Source organism: Microtus ochrogaster, chromosome 8 (genome assembly GCF_000317375.1).
Source record: "Microtus ochrogaster isolate Prairie Vole_2 chromosome 8, MicOch1.0, whole genome shotgun sequence".
Taxonomy (NCBI): Eukaryota; Metazoa; Chordata; class Mammalia; order Rodentia; family Cricetidae; genus Microtus; species Microtus ochrogaster.
In genome coordinates this window covers 42,596,503-42,615,634 of record NC_022015.1, presented here as the reverse complement: position 1 = coordinate 42,615,634, position 19,132 = coordinate 42,596,503, and the positions used below count along the sequence as shown (strand labels likewise).

The 19,132-nt window shown below is 37.9% G+C and overlaps 1 protein-coding gene across 2 annotated transcripts in view; it reads left to right on the top strand.

Annotated features, from left to right (window-relative positions):
- LOC101994965 (solute carrier family 22 member 19-like) overlaps positions 1–19,132 on the top strand; it is a 41,355-nt gene that overhangs the window by 3,852 nt on the left and 18,371 nt on the right. Inside the window, exons 3-5 of one of the 2 annotated variants that reach the window (XM_005351887.3) lie at positions 5,465–5,619; positions 5,719–5,887; positions 11,300–11,423. In XM_005351887.3, coding sequence (XP_005351944.1) covers positions 5,465–5,619; positions 5,719–5,887; positions 11,300–11,423 — 448 coding nt within the window. The remainder of the gene's footprint in view (positions 1–5,464; positions 5,620–5,718; positions 5,888–11,299; positions 11,424–19,132) is intronic. The other variant, XM_026781570.1, reaches the window with a different exon arrangement.

Here is a 19,132-nt window from a genome sequence, read left to right as displayed (position 1 = left end):
TATCAGCTGAAGAATACCCATTGTGTGCAGGTATCGCATTTCACTATTGATTCATCTGTTGATGGACAACTAGGCTGCTTCTCTGTCCTTGCTATCACAAACATTGCAACAATAAAATGAAGAGCAGTGTCTCTTTGGCACAGTATGGAGTCCTTTGGGTATATGCCAGGAGTTATATGATTGGGTCGTAGGGTACTTTTAATGTTTTGAAGAAACTTGCCACCAATTTTCATATTGGTGGTACTAATGTGTACCCTTACCAGCAGTGAATAGATGTTCCTCCCTTCCCACATCATCTTCAACACTTGTTTTCAGTTTTCCTGATGATAGCCATTCTGCCTAGGGCATCCTTGCTCACAGTGAACAAAATCTGAACGGTCCCTCTTAGTACTCTCAGACCAGATAGTAATTTTCCAAGTAGGAGTGCTGGAGGCACAGAATTCTGGAGCAGGTTCGTAAGCTGCTCTTCATGGAACAGTGCTGTGTAATGCCAAACAAGTAATTTTGGTTGGGAGCAATATTCACTCATACGTCTCAAGTCTTGTGGTATATTCCTTGCTTTTTTTGTTAATTACTGAGAGTAATATTAAAAACTCTCACTCCACTGACGTATTTTTTTCCTTTAACTTTGTGTTGTGTTTTTGAAAATACTATTTACATAAATGTAAATTTGAGATTCAGCATTATAATTCATACTTTTTAATTGATTTTTATTTATTTATTTATTTTTCCATTCAAAAATTTACACTTCCTCCCCTCCTCCCATCCCCCTCACACTCCCCCACTTTCCCTCCTCCTTCCTCCTCCCTCCTTAAGAGAGGGCAGGGAACCCTGCACTGTGGGAAGTCCAAGGCCCTCCCTGCTACATCCAGACCTAGGAAGCTTTGCATCCAAATAGACTAGGGTCCCAAAAAGCCAGTTCATGCAGTAGAAACAAGTCCCAGTGCCTTTATCAATGGCTTCTCAGTCAGCCCCCATTGTCAGCCACATTCAGAGAGTCCGGTTTTATTACGTGCTTTCTTTTCTCAATGAAGAAAGTATTTATTCACCTTATTATTCATGGATTGTTTTTATTTTATTTATTTTAAAGAGGGTGTCTCACTGTGTAGTACATGCTGGCCACAAACTATGTGTTTCAGGGTGGTCTTGAAATCACAGTTCTCAGGTTTCCTAACTTAATATTTTTAGGACTAAAACAAGTTTTTGGCTTAATACACTGTTCCCAACACCAGGAACACTGAGGAAGATTAGTGAGATGGCATCTGGGTATGAGGTAATCAGACAGGAGGGAGAAGAGGGGTCAGGTCAAAAAACAAAGTTGGTTCCAGCAGGTTCTAGCTGGCTCCCACAGCGCTTCTCCCTGAGGAACATTCAAGAGTCACCTTTGCCTTTCTTTAGTCAACTTTGTGAGTCCTTACACCTTTATTCGTATTTGTGCTTTTAACTGTAAAAGGTCAAATTGTGGATCAAGACAGCTTCCAAGAAAACATCTTGCCAGGAAGGAAGACACCCAAAGACCACCCCAGGAGAGAGAGAGGGAACGTGGTAATTAAGACTACTAAGTTCAGATAGCAGTGGTAGACTTTCACACTGTTGCTCCTTTGAACTATGCTCCAGATAAACTTTGACTTCTGAACACAGTGTGAATTAGTCTTCCTTAGAAGACAACAGCCAAGATTGTTGGCAGTGGAGGGAGCATGGGAGGATAGATGTCCTCACAGTGTCTCACTATATAGCCCTCCTTAGCAAACTCTTTGTGTGTTCCAAAAATAGTCTTCAAATAATAATAATGTTAGTGCCTCAAGACTTGTGTCTATGTACTACCACACCTGGACAAACATCTGTTCTAAAATCTATTTTTGTCTAATATTAACACAGCCTCTCCAGCCATCATATTCTTGTAAGAATATATTTTTTACTAGTTTTTGAGAATTTCACATATGCATATGACATATTTTTGTCATATATTCATGTCACCCTCCCCCTAACTCCTTCCAAATGCAGTCCCCATCCCACACTCCTAACTTTTTCTTCTCCCCATTCCCTTTGTAAAATAAGATGTTGGTTCCAATTTGTGTTGCCCTAGGTGTGGGGCCATTCACTGTGGAATGGTCCACCTGCTGGATGGAGTCCATACCCTTAAAGAAAAAAATTGAGTCTCCTTTCTTCAGAAGTCATCAGCTGCTAATAGCTTCTCAGTTAGGGGTCGGGACTTCTGAGCTCATGCTGACTTGATTTGTGCAGGTCTTTTGTAGTCAGTCACAGCTGCTGAAAGCTGATGAGTGTCACGTCCTGTCAAGTCTAGAAGACTCTGTTTGGCTCCAATCTTTCTGACCTTTGGCTAAGAAGCAGTCTCTTTGCTCTGTCTTCCTCAGTGATCCCTGAGCCTTTGGGGGTACTGTTTTATTCCTACAGTTCACATGGAATATGTTAATTGATCATTTTTCTTCTGTTTCGCCAAAGAACTAATTAAATTTAGATCTTTGTTTTAAATCGATTCTCATTATCTTGACCTTTTCATTAGAATTGTTAGTCTTTGATTAGAATTATTTATTAGTCTTCAAGAAATGTCACAGTGTAAAGTCAATCTTCAAAACAAAGAAGGGGGAAGAGATACCCTGATATTCCAGGGTTACACAGAGAAGCCCTGCCTTGAAAAACAAACAACCAAAAAAAAAAAAAACCAAACAAACCCCAAACCCCAACAAACCAACCAACCAAGCACATAAACAAATGGAAAAAAAAATTAACCAAAAAACCCAAACCAAAACAAACAGACAACCGCCCCCCCAAACCAAAACAAAAACAAAGAGAATCTGAAATGAGAGAAGAAGTGCTTATTATACATATAATGATCTCTTTAAATATCAAACATCTAATATCTCTCTATTAATAAGAGATCAGTCAGGTGTGTTTATCATATTATCATATTAGTGGTTTTCCTAAACTCTGTTAAACTCCTGACAAGAGAAAATTAAGAAAGGATTTTTTCAATTTAAAAACTTTTTATCTCTTTGAGAGTTTTATATGTGAGTACTGTATTTATATCACTTCTTCACTTCCTCGTCTAGCTCCTCCTGTGTTTCTCAAACTATCTCTCAAATTCATGACCTCTTTTTGAAATTATTATTTTATGTATGCATATGCCCACATATAAATATAATCTATTGAGTCCGTTTAATTTTGCTTGTTGTGTGTGTATTTAGGGCTGATCACTTGGGATTGGACAATCTATCAGGGGGCTCATCCCTGAGGAAGACGGATTCTCCCTCTACCAGCAGCCATTAATTGGTTATAGCTCTTCAACTAGGGGTGGGGTCTTATGAGATTTCCTCCATCTGTGTTGGCATGTCAACTGGTGCTGTCATTGTGCTAGTCATATTTAGGTGACCATATTCTTCAGATTTTATGGGTACAGCTCCTGTTGTGTATAGAAGATACTCTCTCACAGAAAACATTCTGGTCCTCTGGCTTTTATAATCATTCTGTTCCCTCTTCTGTGGTGGTTTCTGAGCCTTAAGTATAGTGGTTGCATGGTAGATGCATTGTTTGGGGTTGAGCACCCCACAGCCAGTTGTTCTCTAAGGAAGGATGCTAAAAAGAAATCCCACAGTAGCTCATAATTGAGTATTATAAAGGGTTATTTATTTAGGGGTAGACTCACAGACTCCAATCCTCTGCTGGAATGGGGAACAGGAACTGAATCACGCCTCCTGAAGAGAAGCTGGATGCGCGCTTTACATCATCATATAGAGTATAAGAGGCCATGCCCAAGTGTGCGGGTAACTTAAAGGCTACCGGCTGTAGGAATTCCTACAACCATTCTCTGCATTTTGCCTTTGCACATGCTTGAGGGTACAATCATCGTGATGGAAAGACACGATGGGATGAAGGCTTGGGATATGGTGACAGGGGATGGAGGCTATCTACTAGCAAAGCACTGGTGTCAGGCTCTCTACTTAGTCTTCAGACGATCACTTCCTCCAATGAGGCCCCATATTCCCGAGGTTCTAGAACAGGGTCACCAGCTAGGGACCTAGCACCTAGTGTGTGCTTCAACACTCTTTTTCTGTTTGTTGGGATACCTATATATCTCTGCACTTTCAGTTCATTTTTCTAATTGCTACATGGTGTTTCACAGTGGGAGTCCATGAAGACTGTCTTCTAGGAATGCACAACTAGAGTACCACCAAAGACTTGCCATTGAAGAAATAGAACATTTACCAGTTTTACAGATGACTCTTTCCTATGAGAATACATATGATTTACATGATATACCTATGTATTGTTTGACTGACCAAGTTTTACCAAAACTGTCATTTTATCATTTTATCTAACACACTTTTTTATTCATTCCTTGCTCTAAAGTGAAGTACAAACTTAAGAATTAGGAATATGTTGTATAAATATGTTTATAATAGAATGTATAACTAACATCACAATGTAAATATGCCGTTGAGAAGAGCAGCTATAACAGAGTGGTTCAGCAGTTACCACACTTACGTGAAATCAGTACACATGCTTTTGTTCAACTGGTTGGAGAGGATTCCTCTTCCAGTTGATAATACAACTCTAATTTTGACTTTTTGAATCTTTCTGTTTTGTATTTATTTGTTCTTCATCTGGCTTAATTATTTCTTTAGACCTTTGTACTAGTTCTTATGCCTGCCTTGTGACTTTTAAATAATCTGCACAAGAAAGTGCAATGTTGTTCCAGGTCATTAAATCCAAACTCAGCAGAGAGGGCAGTCCACCATCAAATATTCACAGATGCCCAGCACAGGAGTCCTGAATTCCAAAGTGCTGATTTTGATGGCAAATATGGAATACTATGTGTAATCTATACTTGTCTGGTCTGAATGTGAAGTATCACCCACAGAATTTTTTACCCCCTAAATGATGGAAGTGTTTTGAGAAGTTGTAGGACCTTTGGTTGTGGGGGCTGACCGGTAGAGTTAATTTTTTCCCAGTAGATCCTGATAGAGATACCTAACCTTCAGGGTCAAGTCTGAACGCTGCTGCCTCGATCAGTCATCATGTGAGGAACTCTTCCATTCTCCTGCCACCATGGAACCACCACACCACGCCTTCTCTGCCAAATGTGTGCTATGTGGAACTCTGAGCCAAACCCAAACCCCTTTTCCATGGAGTGGGTTTTTACCAAGTATTTTGTCATAATAGTGGAACAAGTTACTGATACATGCTAAATGAATAATTTAGTAATAGGTATTTATATTATGTTAAAACTCCAATGTTCTACACTGTCTTATGGCTTGAAATAGTAGGAAAAATACTGGTAGCAAATTGGAGAAGAAGCTTTGGTTCATGCTGTTCACAAACACAGAAAGTAGCTTTGCAGGATACACACTCTTGGTTATTTTGAAGAATTATTTATCATTTTAAAGGGTATTCAATTTGTATGCCAACGCATTGTTCCCATAATCTGATCCTTCCTTTCCCTCAGGTTTGGGAGGAGGTTAGTCTTCATATGTGCTTTACTGCTAATGGCCGTCTCTGAAACCTGTGCAGCGTTCGCTCCCACCTTCTTCATCTACTGCTCACTACGTTTCCTGGCAGGAATTTCTTCCTCAGGTTTTATGACAAATTGTGCCTTGCTCAGTAAGTCAAAGCTTTTGTGGACAGTTTCCAAACTTTGGTTTTGACCTGGATGTTCTTCCCAGCTTATTGGAAGTCAAGATTCATTTTCTTTTCTTTCAGTGATTGAATGGACAAAACCTGAAATCCAAGCCTTGGCAACAACACTGTTAGTATGTTCTTCAGGAATTGGACAGATGGCATTAGCAGGCCTGGCTTTTACTGTTCAAAACTGGCACCACCTCCAACTGATGATGTCTCTACCAATATTTTTCTTACTTGTGCCCACACGGTAAGAATTCCTTTTCTCTTCTGTCTTATGGAATCCTGGCATGACTATGCACATGGAATCAGGACAAAAGAAATGCATTTGCCCTTGGTCTGTACCCGACAGTATGTGCTCCTCTTTGTATTGTGTGCCATTTGGACAAGCAGGACTCTCAGGTGAACCAAGAAGACTCAATTAAACTTTAATTCAAGGTCATAAGTATTTTTATAAAATTATATACATGTATGACAAGAGATATAGTTATGCTTAGGAGGACTCATTATTTATATGAAGATTCTAATTGTGGCTTTTGACTTTTTATTAGTAGCTGGATAAAATATATCACCTCATATTCATACTACGGATAAATAACAAGTAATTTCTGAGGAAGTATACTCAATACATATATACATCTAATCACTCTAAGATATGGTATACTTAATAAAAATGTCTACTATTTGATATTTAAATTTATCATACATAGGTTAATTTTATTTATTAGGAAAAAAACTACCATAAAAAAGAGAGAGTAGCAATGCATCCTTACTAGAATGTTCTTTATCTTTCTGTGTGTCTTTGCTACCAAGCCTTATTTACTCAGGTTATAATAGAGTTTTTGCAAAAATATTTCACTGCATACAGGAAAATCTTTAAAGATTAGATTGCTTCTACTGTAGTTTGTATTTGTATGAGTGACTTTAAAGAGAAAAACATTTTGAAAACTTTTGTGATATTTATCTTTGCAGGTGATATGGATAAAAGACAGGAAGTAAATTTATCCCAGTGTTTAATGAAGGAAGAACGAACATGGTTTCTTTAGTTTAAAGCTGTAGGCAGGGACCTGGAGAAATGGCTCAGCAGTTAAGAGTTCTGGATACTCTTCCAGAGGACCCAGGTTTGGTTCTTAGCACCTACACGGTGCCTCAAAACCACTTACTAACTGCAGTTCTAGGGAGTCCGATTCCCTCTTCTGGCTCTCAAGGGCACCAGGCATGCCTGTGGTACATAGAAATACATGCAGACAAGACACCCTTTCACACCAAAGTAAAACAAATAAAAATAAAATCTTAAAAACAACTGTAGGCAGAATGACCACTCATCTCATTTGTTCTTTATGTCCCCTTCCTTTCTTTTTCATGTTCTTACTTTTAAATTTTAATTTAATTAAAAAAAATTAAGACAGAGTCTCACTGAACAGCTCCAACTGTTCTAGGACTTGCAAATCAGCCTGGCCTTGAACTAACAGAGATTCTCCTACCTCTGCCCAGCTTGTGCTAAGATTAATTGTGTGTGCTACCAAATCTCCTTCTTTTCTTTTGTTTTGAAAGTTTAAAAATTTTATTAGACATCAAAATAGAATGTATGTTTCTCATTTTCAAAATGTTTATTCTTTGAAGTTTTCATATATACATTGTGTACATGAATAGAAAGAGTATCTTGACCACATCCATCCCTCACTGTCTCCTTCTCACTCCCACCAGGACCTCAATCACATCTTCACAACATTGTGTACTATTTATTTACTTACATATTTATTCTTCCGAGTCCAGTTAGAACTGCCCATGTGCTCATGGGTATAGAGTCTTTCACTGGGTTATGGGGAACCTAACAGTACCCACATTCCTAAAGTGACTTTCTCTTTTCCAGTAGCCATCAACTGCCAATAAATCCTTAGCTAGCGGTAGAACCGGGGGTGCCCATTCCCTTTCCTGCCAGAATTTTTAACTGGCTTCATCATGTGTGCTGTAAGCGTGTTGAGAGAGAGCAAAGCATTCTAGAGCCTCCCTTTTCATTCTCCAGCTCTTGCGTTCTCTCCGTGTCCCATTTCACCACCTTCCCTGAACCTTGGATGGGGGAGGTGTGCTGATATAGATGTCCCCTCTATGGCTGAGAAATCAGTTACTTATTCTCAGCATTTGGAAGAGTTATAATGCTCTCTATTAACTACTGCCCTCTGTAATAAGAAGCTTGTCTAACTAAGGTTGAGATCAGCACAAAAGTATGGATATAAATGTGAGTTTGACAATCTGAGCGCACAGCAAAATAACATCAATACTGCTTCATAAAAAGAGTCTGGAAGTGTTCCTTCCATAACTATTTTATGAAATAATTTGAGAAGTATTGGTGTTATTTCTTTGAGATTCTGGTAGAATTCTGCACTGAATGCATCTGACCACAGAGTTCTTTAGGTCAGAATAATTTTTATTTATGCTTCAATTTCATTGCTGACTATGGATCTGTTTAAATTATTAATTTCGTCTTGGTTTGCTTTTGTTATGTTTCATGCATATAGATATTAGCCCATTTCTTTAGATTTTCCCATTCAATGAACAAGAAATTTAAAAATATTTTCTTATGATTTTTCGAACATCGTTTGTATTTGTTATAGGTTTCTCCTTTTATTTCTAATTTTCCTTATTTGGGTCCCTTCTCTCTTTTGGTTAATTCAGCCAAGAGTTTGTCAACCTTGTTTGTCTTTCAAAGTTTTTTTGTTTCGTTTTCTTAATTTTGGTCCTGATTTTGGCTGTCTATTTGGGATTGGTCTGTTCTTCTTTTTCCAAGGCCTTAAGATATACCATTAAGTTATTAACTTGAAATCTCTCAAATGTTTTTGATATAGGCACTTAGTACTATAAAGTCTCCTCTTAGGACTGCCTCTATTGAGTCCCATAGATTTTGATATGTTGTGCTTTTATCTTCATGCAGTCTTAGGAATTACAAAATTTCCTTCTTAATTTCTCTCCAGTCATCATTTAAGTTCCATGAGTTTGTGTGCTTTCTGATACCCAGCATTTCTTTGTGGTCAGACAGAATAAAGGATGTTTATTAAAGTTTTCCTATACTTGTTGAGGTTTGCTTTGTGTCCTACTAGGAAGTTGATTTTGGAGAAAGTTCCATGGGTGCCATTACAAAGAATATAAGGTGTTTATTGTTGGAGTGGAATGTCCTATAGGTGTTTATTATGTTCATTCAATTTTACAGTATTTCATGCTATTTTTATTTAGGTTTTTACATATAAATAAAACATTTAAAAACATTGGAGGTGCAACATACATATTAGCGCTTACCATTTATAACATGCTTCTATTTTAAACAGAGTGCATGAATATATTAAACATAAAAGAAAAACTTAGCTCATTAGCAACAATTATCTTAGTAAAATTAAGTACAATTTTAATGTCTTTTCTTTCCTAAAAATAAAATAAAAATTAAGAGATTCTTTTATCTATCTTTGGTATTCTGCCGGTGATGCTTGTGTCTGTAGCTCTTGTTTGCTTACCTAGGTTTTTTATTTCTAGAATTCCTCAGTTTGTGTTTTCTTTATTGTTTATATTTTCATTTTCAGGTCTTTAACAGTTTTTTTTAACTGTTTGTTTTTTTTTTTCTTGTGCTTTACTAACTTCCTCCAAGTTTTTAATTGTCTTTATCTTGATTTCCTTAAGGGATTTATTCACCTCTTTAAAATGACCTTTATCATCTTCATAAAGTTGGTCTTAAGGTCTTTTTCTTGTGCTTCAGCTGTGTTAGAATATTCAGGGCTTACTGGTGGTGACACATTGCCTTGGCTATTGTTGATTGTGTTCTTATGATAATACCCAGGAATCTGGGTTTGGAGTGCCTATTTCTGGGTTTGTGTCTTTTGGATTGGTGTGTTGTCCCTTGGTTTCTGTTTCCTCTCTGGTTCTCTGGCCTGTATGGGCTATGGTCGAGTAGGGGTGGGGTGGGGAGGGGAGGTCTCCACTAGAGTTGGGGGCTGGACTTCTGGGGTGGCCCTCTGGTCAGGTAGGGGTTCTCTACTTGATTTGGGGTCTGGGACATGGTGACAAGCAGGAGATGGAGAATTGGGAGGGCACTGAGACAATGAGAGAGGTCTGCAGGTGGGGGATTGGGATGGCCTCTTATTCTTTTACTTTTAAAACAATTAGTTTATTTTTTGCCTTGATCTGTCTTCTGGTGTGAGTGGGATACTCACTATCACTTTGGGATTTTAGATTTAATAGTATTTTTTCTATAAAATTGAGCACATTTGTTTTTGGTACATATATATTTAGAATTGTAATAGCCTGTGGTGGATTGTTATCATCATCATTATTATTATTATTGATTTTTATTGAGCTCTACATTTTCTCTGCTCCCCTCCCTGCCTCTCCCCTCCTCTCTTCAACCTTCCCCAGCCTGGGCTCCACCGAGGTATCTATTTGAATTAATTAATGAGTTTTTCGTTTTCAGCATCATTTCAGCTTCTTTTTCCCCCAGTAATCTTACCTCTTCACTGAATTATGTTACTCCTTATTTTATTTCTCTCTTTATTTTTGTTCTCTTGGAGCATATTCACATATTATTTGAAGTGCTAAATATGGTTATAATCATTATGTTGAATTATTTGTCTGGGATTTTTTTCTGGTCATTTCTATTATGATCATTATTATGGGATTAGCAACTTTTGAAAGAGTCATGTTGTTTTGGGTTGAGTGGGGACTGAAGCAGCTGGAGAACTTGGTTGGTTGAGTGTTTCTTTATTTCTTCCTTTTTTGTTCAGATTGCCTTTTTTCTTTTACTAGAGCCACGATGTTCAGGAGAGGATTAAGTCTTAGTATGTCTGAGATGTAATTTTCTCCTTCAGATTAGTGCAGTGAGCTTCTGGTCTGCCAGGATGGGCCTGAGCAGGGGAAGCTGGGGTCCACTACTTAGTGCAAGAGGCTATGTGGGCTTAGCTCCCAGAGCAAAATCATACCCTTTCCTCCTTTAAAATTAAAAAGTGCTACACTATTGGATCAGCAGAGATGGCATATTTGGTTAGAAATGACTGTAAGGGTCTGAAAGGCTTGATACAGTGAGAGGAGTTCATCAGACAAAGGAGAAAATCTTCTGTCAGACCCATTCATGCAATTTAAATCTTCACAACACACCAATCAACACCGTGGCACTGATTACCCCATTATATAAATGAGAAACTGAATCAGATTCCTCTGTAATGAGTGGTTAGATGCCATCAGGTGCTTGGTGTAGGAATGAACACACTTCAAATGGTATAATTACTGTGTACAATTTTCCAGAGGTCCTCAATTTAGGAAAACATTTTATGAATAAATGCTGCCTGCATTCTAACAGGGAATCTGGGAAAGTACTTTATAGGTGTCCCTTATGTTCCATTTCGGTGAACCGCATGTAAATTTGCATCCAGGTCATGGCAGGGAGACTAACATGACTCCAATTCTGCAGTCCGGAAGTGCAGGTGTACTACATGGGTAAATTGTTTTCTAGTACCAGATAACATAGGATTATATTTACTGCTATAACCATTATATTTTTTATATAACCATTATATTTACTTCTGTAACTGTTAAACTAATAATAAAACTATCCAAGGACAAATGTGGTACAAAAAAATGACCACATGAAAATTAATTTTACTTTCAACATCCTCATGTGCAGGTGGATGCCAGAGTCAGCTCGGTGGCTGCTTGTGACCAACAAACTTCAAAGGAGCTTAAAGGAACTTAGAAAAGTCGCACACATAAATGGAATGAAGAGTTCTGGAGACATCTTAACCATTGAGGTGAGCATAATGGCAGCTTGTTATGACACAAAGAAAGCACGAGCCTGATCAAGATGCAATATGCCACTATTAAATATATTGCATACATATATTTCATTCAAAAAGGACTTTTGCTTATTGAATTTAATTTGTAAAAACTTATCCTCAGGATTTTAAAACTTTTTCTTAGCTTATATTAATTATGCATAATGATGAGCATTATAACATTTTTATATATATGTGTTACATATTTTTTCATATCTATCACTAATTGTTCTTATTCTTCTCTCATCCCCACTCATCCCATTTCTCTTCTTTCATGTCTTTTTATGTGTGTGTGTGTGTGTGAACCAAGAAGTTAAATTAGGGTTAGCTATCGAAGCAGGGATGATATATTATTTACAGGACAGTGAGTGACTTCTAGTGGCTAGTCCATTGAAGAAAATGTCTTTCTTCTCCCAGACATCATTAACTGACTGTCAATCTTGAGGATGAGTAGGCCTTAATGACCCCTTTCATCTAACAATGGCCAATGGGTCCTGAAAAAGGAAAATGGCCTTACAAGCCTCTCTACTGTCTACAATAGAAAGTTGCCTGGACCGTCTGGGCTGAGCAAGGTATTCTCCACAGGTAATGGGCTCCAAAGAGACAGTTGATGCACTAGGGATAAATATTGGTTTCATGGCTAGTAGCCCCATAAATAGCCCAGGTCACACAGCTGTCACCCACATTCAGAGGGCCTAGTAAGGTCTTATGCAGCTCCCCTGCTGTTTGGGTCAGCCGTTTCTGTTGATTTCCCCATCATGACCTTGGGCTTTTTGCTAGCAATATCACTCCTCCCTCTCTATGGCTGAACTCCAGGAGTCCAACTTAGTGCTTAGCTGTGGATCTTTGCATCTGCTTCCATCAGTTACTGGATGAAGGCTCTATGATGACAATTAAGGTAGTCATCAATCTGATTACAGGGGAAGGACATTTTAGGTACCCTCTCCACTATTGCTTAGATTCTTAGCTGGGGTCATTCTTGTGGATTCCTGGAAATTTCCCTAGTGCTTGGTTTCTTGCTAACCCCATAAGGGCTCCTTCTTTCAAGGTATCTCTTTCCTTGCTCTCTCTCTCTGTCCTTCACTCAGCTGGATTTTCCCAATTCCTCATATTCCCCTCCCCATTCCTCTACCACCCTCTCTTGTCACCCCACATTGTCACATTACTAAAGAGATGTTGTCTACTTCCCCTTCCCAGAGGATCCATGTATGTCTCTCTCAGGGTTCTCGTTTTCTGTCTTCTTGGGGGTTGAGAACTGTAGGCTGGTTATCCTTTGCTTTATGTCTACTATTCACTTACTGTGAGTGAGTACAGACTGTGTTTTTCTTTCTGGGTCTGGGTTACCTCACTGAGAATATTTTTTTTCTAGTTCCATCCATTTACATGCAAATTTCAAGAATGTCATTTTTTTTTAACCGCTGAGTAATACTCCATTGTGTAAATGTACCACATTTTCTTTATCCATTCTTCAGTTGAGGAGCATCTAGGTTGTTTCCAGGTTCTGGCTATTATGAATAATGCTGCTATGAGCATAGCCGAGCAAATGTCCTTGTGGTATTAATCTTCATCCTTTGTCTATATCCCCAAGAGTGGTATTGCTGGGTCTTGAAGTAGTATGGGAAGACTAGTGCACTACACTACATTTTCAGAGGTTAAATAAAGAGCTAAAAGATTTATTTTCAGTAAAATTATGAATAGGTCATGGATTTTTTTTAGATTTTATTTTTTAAAAAAGAAAACAAACTTTTTTCATTTTACAAAATCAATCGTAGTTTCCACTCCAACTTCTCCTCCCATTCCTTCTACCTTCCTCCCTGTCCCCATCCACTCCTCAGAGAGGACAAGGCACATTGCTCCAAGGAAGGACCAAGGCCCTTCCCACTATATACAGGCTGAACAAGGTATCCATCCAAAGAGAATGGGTTTCAAAAAGCCAGTACAAGCAGCAGGCACAAATCCTGATGCCACTGCCAGTGGCCTCGCAGTTGCCCCAATCATACAACTGACACCCACATTCAGGGGGTCTAGTTTGGTCCTGTGCTGGTTCCTTCCCTGTCCATGTAGAGTTGGTGAGTTCCCATTAGCTCAGGTAGACTGTTTCAGCGGGTGTACCCATCATGGTCTAGACCTCTTTGCTCATATTCTCATTTCTCCGACTCTTCAACCAGACTTCAGGAGCTCAGCCCAGTGCTCCTCTGTGGGTCTCTGCCTCTTTTTCCATCAGTTGCTGGATGAAGGTTCTATGGTGACATTTAAGATAGTCATCAATCTGACTACAGGACAAGGCCAGTTCAGGGACCCTTTCCACTATTCCTTAGGTTCTTAGCTGGGGTCATCCTTGTGTATCCCTGGGAATTTCTCTAGTGCCAGGTTTCTTGCTAGCCCCATAATGTCTCCCTCAATCAAAATATCTCTTTTCTTGCTTTCTGTCTCTGTCCTTGCTCTATCTCGACTATCCCATTCCCTCAAGTTCTCCTCCTCTTCCCTTTCTCTCCTTCTCCTCCCCTTCTGCCCTCCTTTCTTCCTTCACCCCCATGCTCCCAATTTTGTTAGGAGATCTCATCTATTTCTCCTTCCAAAGGGGATCTATATATGTTCCCCTTGTTACTTAGCTTCTCTAGGGTTGTGGACAATAGGCTCAATATCCTTTGCTTTATAGCTACTATCCACTTATAAGTGAGTAAATACCATGTTCATCTTTCTGGGTCTGGGTTATCTCACTCAGGATGTTTTTTTCTAGTTCCATCCGTTTGCATGCAAATTTCAAGAATGTCATTGTTTTTTACTGCTGAGTAGTACTCTATTGTGTAAATGTACCACATTTTCTTTATCCATTCTTCGGTTGAGGGACAATCTAGGTTGTTTCCAGGTTCTGACTGTTATAAACAATGCTGCTATGAACATAGTGGAACAAATGTCATTGTAGTATGATTGAGCATCCTTTGGGTATAGGCCCAAGAGTAGTATTATTGGGTCTTGAGGTAGGTTGATTCCACTGATTTCCAGAGTGATTGTATAAGTTTGCATTCCCACCAGCAAAGGAGGAGTGTTTCCCTTACTCCTCATTCTCTCCAGCATAAGTTTTCATTGTTTTTGATCTTAGTCATTCTAACTGGTGTAAGATGGTATCTCAGAGTTATTTTGATTTGCATTTCCCTAATGGCTAAGGATATTGAACATTTCCTTAAGTGTCTTTTGGCTATTTGTGATTCTTCTGTTGAGAACTCTCTGTTCACATCTGTACCCTATTTTTATTGGATTATTTGATATTTTGATGTCTAATTTCTTGAATTCTTTATATATTTTGGAGAACAGTCTTTTGTCTGATGTGGGGTTGGTGAAGATCTTTTCCCATTCAGTAGGCTGCCTTTTTGTCCTTTTGACTGTGTCCTTTGCTTTACAGAACTTTCTCAGTTTTAGGAGGTTCCACTTATTTATTGTTGCTCTCAGTGTCTGTGCTACAAGGGTTATATTTAAGAAGTGGTTTCCTGTGCCCATGCATTAAAGGCTGCTTACCACTTTCTCTTCTGTCAGGTTCAATGTGGTCAGATTTATATTGAGGTCTTTAATCTATTTGAACTTGAGTTTTGTGCATGGGGATAGATATGGATCAATTTTCATTCTTCTACATGTTGACATCCAGTTATGCCAGCATCATTTATTGAATATGCTTTTTTCCCCATCATTTATTTTTAGCTTTTGTCAAAAACCAGCTGTTCACAGGTGTGTGGATTAATTTTCAGGTCTTTGATTTGATTCCATTGGTCAACCTTTCTGTTTTTATGCCAATACCAAGCTTTTTCATTACTGTAGTTGTATAATAGAGCTTGGTGTCAGAGATGGTGATGCCTTTGGAAGTTTCTTTATTTTACAGGATTGTTTAGACTCTCCTGGTTTTATTTTTGTTTTTCCACATGAAGTTGAGTATTTTTCTTTCAAGGTCTGTGAAGAATTATGTTGGAATTTTTGATAAGGATTGCATTCAGGGTATAGATTGCTTTTGGTAGGATTGCCATTTTTATTATGTTGATCCTACCTATTCAAGAGCATGTGAGATCTTTCAATTTTCTGGTATTTTCTTCAATTTCTTTCTTCAAAGACTTAACGTTCTTGTTGAACAGGTCTCTCACTTCTTTGGTTAGAGTTATGCTATTTGTGGCTATTGTGAACAGAGATATTTCTCTGATTTCTTTCTCAGCTTCTTTATCATTTGCACATAGGAGGGCTACTGATTTTTTTTTTAGTTGATCTGGTGTCCTGCCTCATTACTGAAGGTATTTATCAATTGTAGGAGTTCCATGGTAGTTTTCGGGGTCACTAATGTATATTATCAGCAAATAAGGAAAGTTTGACTTCTTCCTTTCTAATTTGTATTCCCTTGATCTCCTTATTGCTACAGCCAGAACTTCAAGAACCATGTTGAATACATATGGTGAGAGTGGACAGCCTTGTCTTGTTTCTGATTTTGTGGAATCATTTTGAGTTTTTCTCCATTTAATTTGACGGTGGCTGTCAGCTTGCTATATATATTTTTTTATTATATTTAGATGTGTTCTTTTTAACCCTGATCTTTCCAAGACCTTTATCATGAAGGTGTGTTGGATTTTGTTGAATGCTTTTTTTTAACATCTAATGAGATGATCATATGTTTTTTTCTTTCAGTCTATTTATATGGTGGATTACATTGATAGATTTGCATATGTTGAACCAGCCCTGCATCTCTGGGATGAAGCTGACTTGATCATGGTGGATGATTTTTTTGATGTGTTCTTGAATTTGGTTTGTCAGTATTTTATTGAGTATGTTTATATCACGTTCATGAGGGAGATTGGTCCGTAATTCTCTTTCTTGGTTGAGTCTTTGTGTGGTTTTGGTATCAGGGTAACTATAGCCTCAAAAAAAAAAAGAGTTTGACAATATTCCTTCTGTTTCTGTTCTATAGAACACTTTGAGGAATATAGGTATTAGCTCTTCTTTGAAGTTTTAGTAGAATTCTTCACTGAAGCCATCTAGTCCTTGGCTGTCTTTTGTTGGGAGACTTTTTTTTGGTGGCTGCTTCTATTTCTTTGCTGGTTATAGGTCTATAAATTATTCACTTGGTCTTGATTTAATTTTGATATGTGGTAACTATCCAGAAAATAGTCCTTTTTTTTTTTTTACATTTTCTAATTTTGTGGAGTACAGGTTTTTGTAGTATGACCTAATGATTCTCTGGATTTCCTCAGTGTTTGTTTTTATGTCCCCCTTTTAATTTCTGATTTTGTTAACTTGGATGTTCTCTCTCTGCTTTTTGATTAGTTTGGATAAGGGTTTGTCTGTTTTGTTTTCTCAAAGAACCTGCTCTTTGTTTCATTGGTTCTTTGTATTGTTTTCTTGTTTCTATTTTATTTATTTCAGCCCTCACTTTAATTATTTCCTGTTGTCTACTCTTCCTGGGTGAGTCTGCTTCTTTTTTTTCTAGAATTTTCAGGTGTGCTGTTAGTCACTAGTGTGAGATTTCTCTACTTACTTTATGTAGATGCTTACTGCTAAGAACTTCCCTTTTAGCATTGCTTTCATAGTATCCCATGTTTGGGTACTTTGCACCTTCATTTTTGTTGAATTCAAGGAAGTCTTTAATTTCTTTCTTTATTTCTTCCTTGACCCAGGGGTGGTTCAATTGAGCACTGTTCAATTTCCTTGAGTTTGTAGGTTTTCTGTAATTAGTGTTATTGTTAAATTCTAATTTTAAACCTTGGTATTCTGATAAGATACAGGGGCTTATTCCAATTTTTTTGTATCTGTTGAGGTTTACTTTGTAACTGAGTATGTGGTCAATTTTAGAGAAGATTCCATGATGTGCTGAGAAGAAGATATATTCTTTTGTGTTTGAGTGGAATGTTCTATAGATGTCTGTTAATTCCATTTGAGTCATGACATCTTTTAGTTCTCTTATTTCTGTATTAAGTTTCTGTTCATTGTGGAGAGTGGTGTGTTGAAGTCTCCTACTATTAGTGTGTGGGATTTGATGTACAATTTAAGCTTTAGTAATGTTTCTTTTGCATTTGTGGATGCTCTTGTATTTGGGACATAAATGCTCAGTATTGAGAGTTCATCTTGATGGATTATTCTTGTTATAAGTATAGTGTCCTTCTCCATCTCTTCTGATTGACTATAGTTTGAAGTCTGTTTTGTTAGATATTAGAAACCTAAGTAACCTGCTTGTTTCTTAGGTCCATTTGATTGGAAAATCTTTTACCAATCCCTTTACTCTGATACAATGTCTGTCTTTGAAGTTGATGTATGTTTCTTATAACAGTAGAAGGATGTATCCTGATTTCATATAGATTCTCTTAGCCTGTGTCTTTTTATAGGTGAATTGAGTCCATTGATATTAAGAAATTTTAAAGAACAGTGATTGTTAATCCCTATTAGTTTTTGGTTTTAGTGTTTGTGTGTTTCCCTTCTTTGGGTTTTGGTGGTCTGAGGTTATCTGTTGCCTGTGTTTTTGTGGATGCAGTTAGCTTCCTTGGGCTGGAGTTTTTCTTCTAGTACTTTCTGTAGGGCTGGATTTGTGGAGAGGTATTATTTAAATTTGGTTTTGTCATGGAATGTCTTGTTTTCTCCAACGATAGTGATTGAATGTTTTGCTGGGTATAGTAGTCTGGGCTTGCATCCATGGTCTCTTAGTGTCTGCAGTACATCTGTCCAGAACTTTCTGGCTTTCTTGGTTTCCACTGAGAAATTGGGTGTAATTATGATAGGTCTGCCTTTATATACTTTGTCCCTTTTTCTTTGCAGCTCTTAATATTCTTTCTTTATTCTGTATGTTTTGTATTTTGATGTAGGGCCATATATTATATAGGCCCATATGTCTACATTGTATGGTGGCCAGACTCTCAGCCCATAGTTTGCACCTGCCCACGCAGAAGGGGGTCACCGAGCCTTTACAGACAAACTGTCACTATCCCTAACAAAGGGACAGTATATGCTAATGTTGTTCTGCTCCTTCTTTGTAATTTGGAGGATGCCTGGGATAGAGATGTTAATTCAGCCTCCATGACAGAGCTGGCATACAGAGCAGGAAGATAGGAAGATGTGACAGAGCAGGCATAGATAGGTGTGGAGGTGACCTTAGACATTCACCTGGCTACCTAGGAAACAGAATGCTAATGAATTTCCCCCTCAGTTTTTGTTTTGGTTTAAAAGCTGTTTGGAGAATAAATGCTGGGAGAATTTTTCAGGATGTGAACTTAGGATTTCATTAGGAATCACTGAGAATCTCCCTCCTGATAAAGCCATGTGAGTTGTATCTTTATTCCCAGGCCTCCCCGTTGGTCTAAGAGATAATTTATGTTGGGGATGGACCCCAACATTTTGATTATTATATGGTAAGGGGACTTTTTTTTTGATCCCTTCTATTTGGTGTTCTTTAAGCTTCTTATATCTTCATAGGGATGCCTTCTTTAGGTTGGAAAAGTTTTCTTTTATGATTTTATTGAATATATTTTTTATGACTTTGAGCTGGATTATTTCTTCTTCTTCTTCTTCTTCTTCTTCTTCTTCTTCTTCTTCTTCTTCTTCTTCTTCTTCTTCTTCTTCTTCTTCTTATTCTTCGTCTTCTTTGTCTTCTTCTTCTTCTTCTATCCCTATTATTCTTAGGCTTAGGTTTGGTCTTTTCGTGCTGTCCCAGATTTGCTAGATGT